Source organism: Lactuca serriola, chromosome 2, assembly GCF_051521515.1.
Source record: "Lactuca serriola cultivar US96UC23 chromosome 2, Lser_US96UC23_V15, whole genome shotgun sequence".
Classification (NCBI taxonomy): Eukaryota; Viridiplantae; Streptophyta; class Magnoliopsida; order Asterales; family Asteraceae; genus Lactuca; species Lactuca serriola.
Window position 1 is genome coordinate 157,976,057 of NC_136409.1, and position 15,396 is coordinate 157,991,452.

General features: G+C 34.1%; 2 protein-coding genes, 1 long non-coding RNA gene and 1 pseudogene across 4 annotated transcripts; 2 read left to right on the forward strand and 2 right to left on the reverse strand.

The window, feature by feature from the left end:
- Positions 1 to 364: 364 nt before the first annotated feature.
- Positions 365 to 2,439, reverse strand: LOC145087143 (uncharacterized). The gene is made up of 2 exons (XR_013700737.1): positions 2,311 to 2,439; positions 365 to 1,325 (listed from the first exon to the last, which is right to left on the reverse strand). It is a non-coding gene; the product is annotated as an uncharacterized LOC145087143 (long non-coding RNA).
- On the forward strand, positions 517 to 3,214 carry LOC145087142 (U-box domain-containing protein kinase family protein). The gene is made up of 5 exons (XM_079025047.1): positions 517 to 664; positions 739 to 967; positions 1,045 to 1,456; positions 1,531 to 1,671; positions 1,752 to 3,214. Exons 1-5 carry the CDS (start codon positions 517 to 519, stop codon positions 3,126 to 3,128), a joined length of 2,307 nt encoding a protein of 768 aa, XP_078881173.1. The 3' UTR covers positions 3,129 to 3,214.
- A 35-nt stretch (positions 3,215 to 3,249) lies between these two features.
- Positions 3,250 to 7,054, reverse strand: LOC145087141 (putative RNA-dependent RNA polymerase 1; annotated as a pseudogene). The gene is made up of 4 exons (XR_013700736.1): positions 6,861 to 7,054; positions 4,961 to 6,785; positions 4,738 to 4,888; positions 3,250 to 4,165 (listed from the first exon to the last, which is right to left on the reverse strand). The product of XR_013700736.1 is annotated as a putative RNA-dependent RNA polymerase 1 (transcript).
- A 3,566-nt stretch (positions 7,055 to 10,620) lies between these two features.
- Positions 10,621 to 14,182, forward strand: LOC145087144 (suppressor-like protein). Its single transcript, XM_079025048.1, has 6 exons — positions 10,621 to 10,841; positions 11,313 to 12,504; positions 12,573 to 12,908; positions 12,995 to 13,101; positions 13,566 to 13,729; positions 13,811 to 14,182. The coding sequence occupies exons 2-6, from the start codon at positions 11,345 to 11,347 to the stop codon at positions 13,994 to 13,996; spliced, it is 1,953 nt and encodes a 650-aa protein (XP_078881174.1). The 5' UTR covers positions 10,621 to 10,841; positions 11,313 to 11,344; the 3' UTR covers positions 13,997 to 14,182.
- Positions 14,183 to 15,396: the final 1,214 nt, after the last annotated feature.

Genomic DNA, 15,396 nt, shown 5'->3' on the forward strand with positions numbered 1-15,396 from the left:
TTTGTAATAAAAAAAATTAAAAAAGGAAAAATACCAAAGGCAAATATGTCTTTAAAATTTTGGACTAAACTCACAAAAAAGTGAAAATTTTGGATCACCCTTACGAGTCCAAACTTGTTTGGACAAAATTTGCCAACAGAGTCCATTCTTGCAATTTTTTCTAAAAATTAAAAACCATATGGAAGAAATTGATACAAATTGAAAACTTTGACTAAAATTGCAATGTTCCACAAATCATAGGTACCATTTCCGAAATTTAGTATATAAAATACTAGTATAATTTTGGTTTTCATAACATATCCAAGGAAAAATTGCTTTCAAAGACGGCGACTACAATATTATGGTCCAATTCCACCCTTTCACCTAAGAAAAACCGTCCCTTTTATTTTGGATTTATTTAAGCAACCTTTTCTCAAATTTCAAAACCCATCAAGAAAAATCATTTCTCTACATGAGTTTATTCACATTTGACCCGATTTAGTGTAAACAACCCCCATAAACGCACACACACAGACAATGATGGAGAAGGTGTATGTAGCAATCGGGAATGACGTACAAGAAGGGTTTGCAACTCTCGAATGGACACTAAGAAAATGGTCTTCTTCTCAAATCTCCATTGTTATCCTTCATGCAGATATCAACCGGGACTTCGTTTACACATACTGTAAGTTCATCGCACAGTTCTCAATTTTGACTTTTTTCTTTTACATTTTGACTCACATGGTTTCTTGATTCAAGATGGAAAACTCCCTGCAAGTTATGTGAATGATGAGAGTGTCGACTTACTCAATAAGTATCAACAAGGAAAACTGAACAAGATTTTACAGCAATACATAGATTTTTGTGGCGAGGTGAAAACAGAAACTTTAAATATCGAGAAATATGATGAACCAATACACAAACGAATCCTGCAACTCATATCAGGTCTTCGAATATGCAAACTAGTGATAGGAGCTACTTTCTTCAGGTAATCCTCATGGTAATTGCGAAGAAAATTTATCGTTTATACTTGGGTCGATTATACTCTGTTCTTCGTTTCCACAGGAAATTTGGAAATTTAATAATGGGATTAAAGAAAATTCAGCAAAAGAAGCCTAATTTCTGTGAATTATACTTAATAAGTGGAGGGAAATTGATCTTTTTGAAAGAAGAAAATAATGAGGGATTCATAGAAGACGATCAAGGGGTGATGATAGCTAAATTAAACAAAAAGAGAGGTAGTTTTAAAGGTTGGATCGGCAAAATGTACCCCAGAAATCCAAAAAGCCCTTCGGATTCGCCTTCTTCTTCATCAAGCGCGGATTCACCTTCAATTTGGGAGAGATCTGCAGAAGAGATTGAAGAGTATTTCAACAAATTGCTGGATTCAAATGAAGATGAAGAAGAAATTGGGCAAGCTTCAAATGCTATTCTGGAGAACAATGGATCCACGGAACTGGATATACCCCAAGATTTGGTAAATTTCTCATCGTATTACTGGAATAGTTATGTATTTAGGTCAAAAAAGAATAAACCAAGAACAATTTTCAGAATTCGAGACAGAAAACTGGATTCCTGAGAGTTAAAATATGTGAAGCGAAGGACGCCATACATTTGAAGAGAAGAGAAGCCAAAGAAAGTGTTCAAAGATATTCAAAAGCGGAATGGGCGATTACCCTTTGTAATTCAAGGGTAATTAACTCTCATCGATTTCTTATTCGATTCTGTTTTTGATATTACTTTCTTGTATAAATCGATTCTGGGTTACACAGGTGGATGATATTGAAGCTCGATTAAACGAAGAAACCACAAAACGAGGAGATCTAGAGAAGGAATTAGAAATCGTTACAGAGCAACTCATCGAAACCCGGAATGGAATCGAGCAAACCAGAAGTACGATTGATTCCACCTTCGAAATCCAACGGGAGCTTTCAAACAAACTCAAATCATCCACACTCTCAAAATCCCAATCCGAAGAACAATTAACCAAAATGATCCACAGACGTATTGACATGATTCAAGAGATCGAAAAACTCCGGAAACAAAAAGACGTCATGCAACGAAGAATCGAGTTTTGCAGAGATAAAGAAGCCATAGAAACAGCCGCAAGATTGAATCATTTGACCTTTTCTTACAAAGAGTTTACACCCGATGAGATCAAATCAAGCACTGAACACTTCTCAGAACATTCCAGAATAAAATGTTCTGGGGATTTCACAAACGTGTATCGAGCTCGAATCAATCATACAACAGTTGCTGTCAAGTTATATGAAGTTTCAGAAGAAGAATTTGGTAGCAAGGTAAAGATTCTAAGCAGATTACAACACCCACATTTGGTAGCCATGTTAGGGTTCTGTACAGAGCTTAAATGCATCGTATTCGAGTATATGCACGGAAGTTGTCTCCGGAATGTTCTTTTCTCCAATGGTCGGAAGAAACAAGCTTTAAACTGGAGATCGAGAGTCTGTATTGCAACCGAAGTTTGTTCAGGGTTGACTTTTCTCCATCTATCCAAACCAAAACCCATCGTTCATGGCAATCTGAACCTAACCCACATCCTTTTGGATCGAAATAATGTTGCAAAACTACATGGGTTTCGGTTGGATTCTTCATATAATGAATCTGATATCAGATCTGATGTTAAAGATTTCGGGAGTTTGGTGTTACAGCTGCTAACCGGAAGAAATTGGAGTGGGATTCTTGATGAGGTAAATGAAGCTTCGGTTATGGAGGTATTAGATCAGAGAGACGGAGAGTGGCCATTGCAGGTGGCTATGGAGCTTGCTAGAATAGCAATAAGGTGTTCAGGTGGGAATACAGGGATGACAATGGTGATGAAGGAGATGGAGGAGTTGAGGAAGAAGGCGGATGAAGTTGGAAATAGTAAGATTAGTGTCGATTTTGATGAAGAGACTGTTATACCCTCTTTCTTTTTTTGTCCTATATTGCAGGATATAATGAGGGACCCACATGTTGCTTCAGATGGATTTTCGTATGAGCTTAGTGCTATAGAGAGGTGGTTTGGAATGGGGCATAATACGTCGCCATTGACAAACTTAGAGCTAGAACACAATCGGCTTACTCCTAATCATATCCTTCGTTCTTTGATTCAAGATTGGCATAACAAAAGATCGATTTCTGTATCATAAACTATATGTAAATGTAAGTGTAAGTGTAACTATACAAAATGTATAAATGGAGACATGGAGTTTCTTGATCTTGATCATGATGATAATTATGGTGTTATGATGACAATTGATTAAGAATGTATGCATGTAATGTTTGAGATTAAATAAAATAATCAAGAATCACAATATTCACAATCCAACAAGAAAAATACCACACAATTAAGTTCAAACTTGTCCGATCATATCAAGTTAAAAGCAACATTTCTTCTAAACCTCGCTTTGGATCTCTTAATTTCAATAAGCTTATCATGAACACACCAAGGAAAACTCAAAAAATGATCACGTCTCATATCCTCATTATATCGACCCCAATAATCTAGATGATATGTCACATGATACCAAGCAGATGCTTTTGCATAAACATCATCATCATCATCTCCAATTTCCACATTATGATCATCATTGATCCCTTTCTTAAACCAATTCCTAGCTTCTTTTCTCAAAGACCTCACAGCCAAACCAACCACTTCAGCGTCATTCCTCCTATCAAAAGACCTCGACATTTTCATGACACTACCACTTAACAATTCAGCCTCGGTTTTAATCCCATAATAATCCATCAAATTTCCCAATTTGTAATCATATTCGGTTTTAAAATCAAATGCTTCACCGATATAATACTCAAACCCAGTTATTTCCATGTCAGCATCGTATGCTTGTCTTGCCACGTCATGTGTGAAGGGGATGACAAGGCTGTTATGTGGGGCCATGTGTTTGACCTCGCGAAAGAGTTTACCAATTATATTTTGGGATTTGTATGTGGTTTTGTCTGGTTTTTCCATGAAATCTGGGTACTCTTTGACACGGAGATTTGCGGGAATTTCTGCGGGGACACCGGTTTTTGGGAAATCGACGGCTATTGAGAAGAGCTTCGCCAGTTCTACACACGGTTTCGACATTGCTTTCTCGGGTTCTCTATCTGCAAAGACAGTGTGGGCATTTGCAATGATTCCTAGACTGTCGTTGACTATGTAGTTTGTGAAATACTCCTCTACCTCCTAAAAATAAAAAATAACGCAAAAAAATAAAAATTAAATATCTTCATATTACCACATTTGTAGAAGTTAGGGTTGGTTTGTTTATTTGTTTGGATGGAAAGAAATGGACTTAGTATTGGACTAGAATGAAATACAACTTATAGTTTTAACTCTACTATATGTTGTTTTATTTACAAAATAAAACAACATATATGATTTAATTGTATTTTTTTAGAAACAAAGGATTTATTTAAATTGTTTGGATAGTTTAAAATTTACTACATGCTTATGATTTAATTGTATTTTTTTAAGTTTTAAAAAGACTACGTAATCTGTTTGGTATTTTTGTGATTAATTCTTTATTAGAAATGAAACTTAACAAAAAGGAAAGAATCAACGTTCCATCAAGAATGGTCCATTGCATTCTATTAATCAAAACAAACCGTTATTTTTCGATTGCAATGGAATGAAGAATTCCATTGTGTCTCTGATTCCTTTGTACCAAAAACACTACCTTACTATCAAATATTTAATTTGAAAAACTTATACAATAGGAGCAAGTATATCTAGTTAAAATGTAAAAGTATATGTACCTCAATAGTAACATCATGATCAAGTTGCATAGTTGGTGTGGGGTTATAGTTCATCGGTTCAATTTGCTTTGGCGGAATTAGATCCGAGTCCCAACAAACAAAGTAAATATCTCCATCCAAATCACTCCCCGAGCATTCGTTTGGATGAGGCCTAAAAAAACATATTTATACATATTCATAAAACAATATATAAATTTAACTTGAATGTATATTATATTTTTACCTATGCCCTTTCTGTGGAAAAACAACACAATCCACCATATGATGTAACATTGGAACATCAACAGCCCTCAAAACCCGTACATCGCCCGGATGCAAACATGGATTTTTAGCAACAACCACTTTCCCAACAACAACTCTACACTTATTACCACCACCATTAACATCATTATCATGATGCATCGTCCTTCTTCCTGCTTCAGAAAATTGTACAAAAACTTCACCATATTCAAGTGTTCGAGTTTCATCCAAACATCCCATCATTGTCCTTCCTTTAGGAACATAAATCCTACGCAATTCTAACAACTTTGTTGCACGAAAAACTTGCAACATCATTGAAAGAAATGGTTCAGCATTAGGCTTATACCCACACGAAAGCATTTCTTTCATAATATTTGTGTTTTCACTAGGTGACATTAGCTCTAAAGCCTCTTGTGCCTTCATTGGCTCCCTTAAAACCGCATCTAATAAGTCCACGACTTCTTTTTGCTTTTTCTCAAAAACATGATCTTTGACTCCAAGGGTGGAAAGAAGTGTGATGAGTTGGCGATTCATGTAACAAGGTTGATACTTGCTTATTGCAAGAATATCTAACTTTGTGTTTTGTGATTCAAATTTACACATACTATTTCTTAAAGATAATTTTATCGATGAAGTGGGGTCCACAGCGACAACACCTTTGTAGCCACCATATCGAATTTGAAATGCAGACGGAATAAAATCAAATCCACATTTAATGGATACCCTTTTTGCAAATTCAGCCGATATTTTCCCGATTCCATCAGAAAAAATATATTTCACACCATTTCTTATAACTCCTACATCAGGAATCTTTAAAACTTCATGATGTGCGACACTTAAACTTTCCTTTGAAGAGCCTAAAGATTGACCGAGTCTTGCAGCGTATTTTGCAACATTTTTTATACTACTGAAATCACCCATCCATTCGCGTATATCAGCAGCCTTTAATCTACCATTTGAAGCAAACATCCATACAGAATTATCACGTAATTGACTTGATGAAAAAGCGAGAAATTCAAACTTTTTGTTTCCAATAACTATTCCATTTTTCAGAACAAACAAAATCCTTTTATAAATCCCGGTTCTTGTTTTCCCAAATATATTATTCGCACGTGGAGATAAATCCGTTGAATAAAGTTTCTCCAATTCTTCATCAAGAAACGACACACGAATAAAATTATCGATATATTCTGCAAAATCGTAGAACACGATTAGACACATTGACTTCTGGCCCACAAAAATAAACTTTTGATGGTGTAATTTGAACCCTTCTCACATACACAAGATCAGAATCAAGTGATATAGCGGGGGATGATCGTATCCTATTATTGTTTTTGTATTCATCTTTTATCCACCTTACAGGATCATAACAACAATCTTTAACATAGTAGAGTTTTTCAAGAACATATTCTATGGAACCAATGTGTCTTCTTTGTGGGTCCAATAACTCAAAGAAACTTGAATCAAGTAGTGGGCCCGGGATGCAACAATGCACAAATCTTGAACACTATATTGTATGGGAGATAAAAAGTGGGACCCACTATTGGGACAAGATCCAAGTTTTTGGAGAAACTATGGCCTTTCATTAACTTGAATTGACCATTATTTTCTTCATAATATGGGAAATATCGAGAAAGATTAGGGAGATCAACACCATGTGGAAGTTCCAAACATAAATGAGAAGATTGCCCGATTGAAGAATATGGAGTAAAATCAGTCGCCCTAATCCACTGATCATCAGGAATGTCACTATAATAGTTATGAATGTCTTCTTCAGCTTTTTGAAATATTCTAGGAGCACCATAAAGCTATAAAAAAAAAGATAAAATTGATTTAGTCACTATAAGAAAAAGATAAAAATATAATACTCTAATCAAACTAACCTGAATAACAACAAATTTTGAACTCTTTCTCTTGTTGTGAATTGTACTTTTGCATATGATCTTGACCCTCGATTTGATTTTTTAACCTCTAGTGCATGAATAGTCCCAAGGCCTGTGTAGTTTTCTAGAGATATTTTGATTACATCTGCTGATTCTAAAGTGGGATACCCATACACTTGAATTGTGTTACTCATGTTGCTTTAGCTGCAATGTGATTGTATTGTATATAATTAATAACCACAACTACATTGAAATCATACAAAAAGCCAAAAAAAAAAAACATATATATAGATCACACATTTTACTAAGTGAAATTCGTTCTCGTATCCTTAAGTTCACTTTGTTTCATCAAACAAAAGCAACTTCACTAGATTCGATCTGTAAATTTAATTTAGTAGCAGTTAGACTAGAAAAAGAAGGAAAACTATAACGCTAGCATGAAAATAGACTTAAACCTTAATATGCAATGGAAGAGCGATTCATAGAGTAACGACGATGAAGACGATTTGTGTATAGCTTCGGGTTTGTTCATGGGCGACTTTGATCTTCAATTTGAAAGTCTTTTTCTAGAATATTCCCATCGGTTTCCTTCTACAACTATGGGTCCTATATATTATTGATGATACCTTAATATTGTGAAAATCATCAAGTTTCTTTGTCAATATCCTATCAAAATGATTTATTAAATGTATTTTTAATTTTTTTTATTCGCTTTTATCTGTAACCATATTTTAATTATCTTTATGCTTTTTGTTTTTATATTAATGTTTATCTTTTTTAATTATATTTCTCATTTATATAACATTCTTTTACATAATGAAAATATATTTATAATAAGTTTTTTACTAAATAGGTGTAAACATTTTCATTCATGGATACGTGTAGTATATATTTCTCCAATATTATATTTTGGCACTTAATTAATGGGTACTTATACACTTTAATACTATATTTCTTTCATTTTATACATCAGTTATCTAAAATTAATAGACGATTACGAGGAAACATAACACATATTTAATGTTATCGTTTTATTATATGATAGTTTGCACTTATATATTTTATCTAAATAATAGTTTATTTTTAGTTTTTTATTAAAAATGTTCGATAGATAAAATAACTATTTAAAAGATATAGTGATTAAATTGTTCATAATGAATTGTTTGCACTGTGGTATTTTTAGTATTTATTTAAATAGTACAATAAGAATATTTTTGAAAAATAGAAAAATATTTTTGAAAAAAAAATAGAATCTAGTGCAAGCAAACAAAAAAGCTACTATAAAAAACGTAAAAATTATAAAAATGTTGAAATGCATGTAAAAATAATTACCAAATATTTTTTGTTCTCAAACTTTGATTTTAAAAATGAATATAAAAATATAAAATCAAAACGATGCTAATATTCCTATTTCAATATTATTAAGGGTGTAGATTTTTTCCAATGGGTTCACAACATTACAGCCAAATGGGATTCCTCTTGGTTTAGATAGCCCTCTCTTTCTCTTCTATATACTTGTACAATATGCATCGATTAATAGGAAAAATGACTTGTAAAGTAACAAAGAATTAGAAGTGTATAATTATTATTGAATTTTTTTTGTACACATATTGTCAATCAACTATAATGGTTGTGCATATGACCATTAAACTTCATATTTGTTCAAAAAATATCATTATGTTACCGGTAGTAGTAGGTCACCAGGCTGCTGACATGAATTTTACTGTTTATTATGTACACATTATACCATTAATTTTTTTTTTTTTTTACACATTTTACCATTAAAAATTTTTATATACATTTTACCATTAATCTTACGTATTTATGTCAAAAAGGATTTGCCACAATATACTAACTACTCCTTTTTACAAGGGCATTATACTTATAAAAAAAAAGACAACTTCAAAAATGGTCCCTGTGGTTTCCGAAAATATCAAGTTTCGTCCCTAAGTTCAAAAAACCTCACGGATCGTCCCTGTGGTTTCAAAACTTTTAACATTTGGTCATTCCGGCTAATTCCGTTACTATTTAGCCGTTAAGTCAGGGGCAATTTTGTCATTTCACTACACAGGGACCATTTATGAGGTTTTTAATTACTTTTAAAAAAAATAAATAAATATATAATATTTAATATGCAAGGGTCCTCCCTCTCTCTCTCTCTCTCTCTCTCTCCGATTCACCGTCGGAAGAAACAACCACCGGAGATTTATCTTCTTTGACTCAAGAACACGTAACACTGCAGGGAAGAACAACGAACTGAAGAGCTCCATCTTTCCAACTTCATCAATCACAAACAGATCTGTATATTCTTTGAATTGAAAATGAAATCGAAAATCAACTTCTTACTGAGAAATTGGAGATGAAGCTAAACGAACCTGTAACTCAGGCAAAGCTAATGATTCGAATGATGCTACATCAACTCTGTATCTTCCCACAGTAGACCATCTAATGGACTCTACACTGCCATGGAGTCGAAGGTATACAAAGGCGATTCAAAACAAATTCAGATTCAATTTGATTCATGAAGATATGGAATCAAATGATGAATGAGACATGGAATCTATACAACTTACAGGGGAGCTAGTGACGAGAAAGAATTTTATACAATAGAGAGAGAGAGAGAGAGAGAGAGAGAGACGAAATCCTAACCTTCTCCCTGTGCCAGTGGTGGTGGTTGTGCAGTGCCTCATCGTTTTCAGTCTTATCATCATCACCATCGTCATTCTTTAAACTGGTGTCCAAATCGGAATTGAAGTTCCTCTTGGAACGAGAGTATCTTCTTATGCGATTAGGGTTTTGAGATCCGGAGGAATTACTCCGGCTCCCCCTGAACTCTGTGATTGAGCGTCGCCAGCGGTAGAACTAGGGTTTAACGCATTGGGGTCGTCTTCATCGTCGTGTCTTTTGAGTTCATGGTTGATTTGGTGTTTGATGACGAAAATTTCGTTCTTGAAAACCTGTTGATCATTCTTCGTTCTTTAAAACCTGTTGATCATTCTTCGTGTTCTGCTTCGTTTTTCCCGTGAGCCAATGAAGAAAATTGGATTGGGGTTTTTAGCGACTGTGAGGGGGTGTTTGGGTGGAGCCTCTTCGACAGGAACAGTGGTGGAGAACGAGGGAGGCTGTTTCCTCTTCTTGCCTCTTCTTTCATTCATCTTCGTGTTTGAGTTTGAAATCGGATGCAAGGTGTTTGAGTTTTGTGGATTCCATATCTAAAAAATCGAACGGGAAAGAGAAAGTATAATGGTGGACTAGGTGGTGGTTTCTGGTAGCTGGGATGATGATGAAGAAGGGTGATTTTGGTCTCACCGGAGAAGATGAACTTGTGGTTGACGAGAGAGAGAGAGAGAGAGAGAGAGAGAGAGAGAGAGAGAGGGTGGGGCTCTTTAATTAAATAATTTTATATATATATATATATATATATATATATATATATATTTAAATAGAGAAAACCTCATAAATGGTCTCTGTGTATTGAAATGATGAAAATGCCCATCACTTAACGGTAGAAAGCTAACAGAGTTAGGCGGAAGGACCATTTGTTAAAAGTTTTGAAACCACAGGGACCATCTGTGAGGTTTTTTGAACTTAAGGACTAAACTTGATATTTTTGAAAACCACAGGGACCATTTTTGAAGTTTTGTCAAAAAAAAAATAAAAAAACTAATGGGCCGAAATTCATAAACGACCCAAAATACTTGATCCAGTCCAAAAACAGCCTTTCTATTCTAAGTTCTAACCCATTCTGGATTCTGGAAGTAACTAGCGAGATTTTCTGTCTGCCGCCTTTCACCTGTGTCCCTTTGTGTCTTTTTGGTAAGCGGGAATAGAGGAGGGAATGAAATCAGTCATTCCGTTCCAGATTAAAAATTTATTATCGAAGAATCGTTGTTGAAAACTCGACTGAAAACTTCATTGAAGAATTGCTGTTGAACAATCAACCGAAAACTCCATCTCGCATCTACCAATACGAAGTCACAGGTATGTGATCGCTTCTTTCGTCGTCTTTGATAATTCCTTGCTCCAATCTAGTCTGTGAAGACGTGAGCTATGTTTTCAACATGTTTGTATTTTACAAGCATATGAAGTGTTTGATGAAATGCCTATATAAAACTATTATTCTAAGTTTTAAGAAAACATGTCATGTAACATCTGATAAAAACACAACAATACATCAGATTCCAAATTGAACTCATAGCTGTCTTATGCCTAATAAATAACCTCAAAACCTTAAAGATCACTAACTGTTTCTTTCTTTCATTCATTTTAAGCACACTTGTGTATCCAATTGAGAAAACAATACTGTGTTATTTTTTGATTGTTATTTTCAAACACAGTGGTTGGGTAGCCATTCAATTGCCTGAAAATTGCAAGATATTGTAAACCCTAATTTGCATGTGTAGATTTGGTTTCTTCACGTATTAAACTTTTCTCATTGATTCTGTTTTACAGTTTGGTTGCTGTAATCATAAGCTGTAATAACAATGTCAGAATCCGACCCTTCATACATCTTCTCCCAAAAAAACTCTAGACTCCCCGAAGACACTGTCTTCTTCACCATATTCCCTGACTCCTCCCTTTCACCAGACCCCAAATCCCAAAATTCCAAAACTACCCCTCTTCTTTCCCCCCACCTCCAGTCTCTCCACCTCCAAATCCTCCAATATCTCTCCCAATACACCACCAATTACATATGGCAACACGAACCCTTCACTCTCTCCCCCTCTACCCAATCACCCTGTTCCTTTTGCCCCTCAAATCACATCCCTCATCTTCATGGAAAGCTCAGATATGGAGACAATCTTGAAGACGAATGGTTCATTGTTTTCCTACTCTTTCAAACCTCACAAAAATTCCCAAATCTTTCAATCCATGTATGGGATACAGATGGAGAGTTTCTCCTAATCGAATCGGCTTTCCACCTCCCAAAATGGGTCAACCCTGAAACCACCACCAACAGAATCTTTATCAGAAATGGAAACCTACACATCATCCCCGAAGATCACTTCCCTTCAAATCCCACTTTAGACAATGCTCTTTCATATCTAATCAAACAAGAAAACCAAACCAAAGCTCCAAATTCAGTCCAATTATCCATAAAGAATCGAATTGGGGATTACCCAGAAAGAGCAATCAAGAATATGCATAAAGTTAGGGTTAGGGTTCCGATTCTAATAGCCCAAATCTTGAAACACGAACCGTGTTTAATCTCATTAGCAGTTGAAGGGTTTTATGATCGTGATATAGATTCAATGAAGTATGCTGCAAAAATGGAAAGATTTTTGCCAAATAAAAGCTCTGATGAGATTGTTGAAGTGTCAGTGATAATGTCACGTGCAATGTATGCACAATTGATGCAACAAACGTTTCAAGCACCAAAGTGTTACCCAATGCCAGCTAGGAGTGAGAGTGGGTACACGTCAGCAGAGTTGGGTATGAAGATAGCTTGTGGGTTTGAGATGATTTATCAGATTAAAAAACAAGAAAAGTTACAAGGAAAAGGAAGCACATGGGAGGTTTATAAAGAGAGTTTGGAAAAAAATGGATACTTTGAAGGGTTAATTTCAGGGTCAAAAGAGTATAAAAGATTAATGGAGAATGCAGAAAGTTATTACAAGAAAAGTTCATTGCATTCTAGAGAAAGGTATGTTTTAATAGATAAATTTAAAAGTTTTATATGTATATTTATTTATACATTGGCGATTTTTGCAGTGAAATTATGAGTGCTCCTGTGAAGCGAATAGATGATATCATTGCTGATTGTAATGTTTCATTAGATGAGTTTAAAAATCAAGAAATTCCTCCTTCAGATGATGATTCTTGGCTTTATAATGGTGAAGATGAATTAAATGCTGCTCTTTTTGAGAGACAACAGGAGATGGAATTTTATGATATGAAAAAGAATAAAAAAAAGAATAAAGAGGATGATGTGGGTCCCTCATGTTCTTCAGATTTAAATGATTATGATCTTGGTGATATAGCAAAATCAATGCAAGAATTTGTTCAGAAGATGTCAAGCTTTGAAGGAGCAGAAGTTCCTGGAAACAGGCAATTTTTTTTTATCCGTTTATTAAATAAATCTTCATGTTTTCTTTTCTTTTTTTATATAAAATTCTTTTTTTTGTTACTTTTAGAAATTCGGAAGATGTGGATCTGGATGTGGAGCGGTTTATGAAAGAAATTGATTTGGTTATGAATCCTTCAAATGGAGATGAAGAGCTTGATTCTGATATGGATTTGGGTAAGTTTTCTATTAGACATGGACCATTTTTGTAGTTTTTTTAAACATATGGACCATTTCTGTAAAAAAAAATCTGCGCAGGGACCTTTTCAGTAAATTACAGGGACAGTTTTTGTAATTTATTTTCTACACAGGGACCAAACCTGCCAACATATGAAAGTCTTTAAACATATAGACCATTTCTGTAAAAATAATCTGCACAGGGACCTTTTCTGTAAATTACAGTGACAATTTTTGTAATTTATTTTCTACACAGGGACCAAACCTGCCATCATATGAAAGTCTTTAAACAGATAGACCATTTATGTAAAAAAAGTTGTGCACATGGATCTTTTCTATAAATTAGAGGGACAGTTTTTGTAATTTATATTCTACATAGGGACCAAACCTGCCAAGATACAAAACTGTTGTTGCCAAAATATCTAATTAGATATATATAATAATATAAGTGCAAATTGTGGCAGATGATGATGAAGATATTGAAGATGATGATGATGATGATGATGATGAAGAAATGGATTTCATGAATTCTTATTCTGATGTTTTGAGTAAGGAACTGAAGAGGACAACACTTGATAAAAGTTTTGTTCGTGCAAATGCAAATGAGAAGGAATTAAAGAAGGATGAGGTTTGTTTGTTATATTTTAAAGAATTTTGGATCATTTTTGTACAAGTGATATTGATGGGGGTTGTTTATGACAAATTTCAGGGAACATCAAAAGTGGAAGAAGAAGAAGAAGAAGAAGAAGAAGAGTTTAGTCGTGTGGATGTGGATGTGAACCTTGTGAAGAATTTTCTTGGTTCGTTTTCTTCTCAAGAGGGGCTACCGGGTCCAGCTTCCAATTTGCTTGGACTTATGGGCCTTCAACTCCCACAAGATCATAAGGATAAATGATTTTAAAAACTTTATTTTATATATTATTTTGTATAATAGTACAAATACCTAAATTATCATATGCTGGATTGAGATTTTTAAGTCGCTTAATTAGGCAGCTGGGTTTGAAGAAGCAGTCTGATTTGATAGATTGGATTGGGTTTGAAAATTTTGACAAGAAATCAACGGGTTAACCTTTAATTTCAATCTTTACTTTTCTAAAACAATTAAATCATGCCTAGTATTGATGCAAATCCTTTCGCACATTAGATTTTCATCAACATCATCATAAATGAACATAATCATGCTCAATAACATTTTCATTATTGATATTACCATTTCATTCTCCCAAAGGTAAGGGTTTCGTTTTCTCCTGATAAAACCTTGTAATCTAACCATAAATATGGTGAGGCTATTCTCTACCTTCAAAAATACAAACATTTTCGTAGATTTGGGAGTTTTCTTTCTATGTGTACATCATCAACAATTTCAAACTTCATACAAAATCTCGTGTCTCCATGTGTGGTGGAAAGTTTATAACATATAGGGTACACAAAAATCTTTCCAGTTTCGTAACACCCTTTGCATGGGTCGTTTGAAAATTATTTAATCAATCATCAACATACTGTTTTTAAACTTCAAAATATCAAGAAAATTGATACATTAGACGGCTGTAGAGACCATGTTTCTAAATGGAGTTATTAAGAAAAATATTTATATGGTTAACTAGAAAGCTTTGTATGGAGAGATCGAAAGTCTATGGTTGGCAACTTAAAATCCATCTATATATAGTCTCAAACATGATTTTCGTCAATTGTATCACAGGTTTCATCATGTCATCATCTCGAATGGTTTTAAGGTAAATGATGTTGATCATTGGGTATATCACAAGTTAAGTAGGAATAAGTATGTCTTTATGTTATTATATGTTGATGACATTCTTCTTGTGATTAACGATATAAGCATACTTCTCTAAACCAAGAAATTACTGAAAAATAATTTTGAAATCAAAGATCTTCGTGATGTCTCTTTTATATTAGGAATCAATATAATAAGAGATTGCTCTCAATTTGTTATTGTATTGTCACAAAAGAGTTATATCAATGAAGATCTAAGTAGATTTGACATGGAATGATAGTATACCATGGGATACATTATCGCTAAATGAGACATTCAATTTTAAACAATGTGCAAAAATGATCTTGGGAGAAATGATATACAAAATATATTATATGCTTCATAAGTGGGGAGTCTTAGGTATACTTAAGCACCCATCCTCCCGAAAATGCAAATATAGAATAATCTATGTATTCAACATTAAAGAAGTCAAAACATGTGACGTGTTATCAAAGAAAACAACAAAAAGACTATATGCTAACTTATCACAAATCAAGATTTTAGAGGTCACTGGTTTCTCCTAA

Bases quoted from the DNA above. Each gene is read 5' to 3' on its own strand.
- LOC145087142 (XM_079025047.1), top strand. From the start codon at position 517: ATGATGGAGAAGGTGTATGTAGCAATCGGGAATGACGTACAAGAAGGG. The intron at 968-1,044 runs GTAATCCTCATG...TCGTTTCCACAG, and splicing joins ATAGGAGCTACTTTCTTCAG to GAAATTTGGAAATTTAATAA. The intron at 1,672-1,751 runs GTAATTAACTCT...TGGGTTACACAG, and splicing joins TTACCCTTTGTAATTCAAGG to GTGGATGATATTGAAGCTCG.
- LOC145087144 (XM_079025048.1), top strand. From the start codon at position 11,345: ATGTCAGAATCCGACCCTTCATACATCTTCTCCCAAAAAAACTCTAGA. The intron at 12,505-12,572 runs GTATGTTTTAAT...CGATTTTTGCAG, and splicing joins TCATTGCATTCTAGAGAAAG to TGAAATTATGAGTGCTCCTG. The intron at 13,102-13,565 runs GTAAGTTTTCTA...AAATTGTGGCAG, and splicing joins TGATTCTGATATGGATTTGG to ATGATGATGAAGATATTGAA.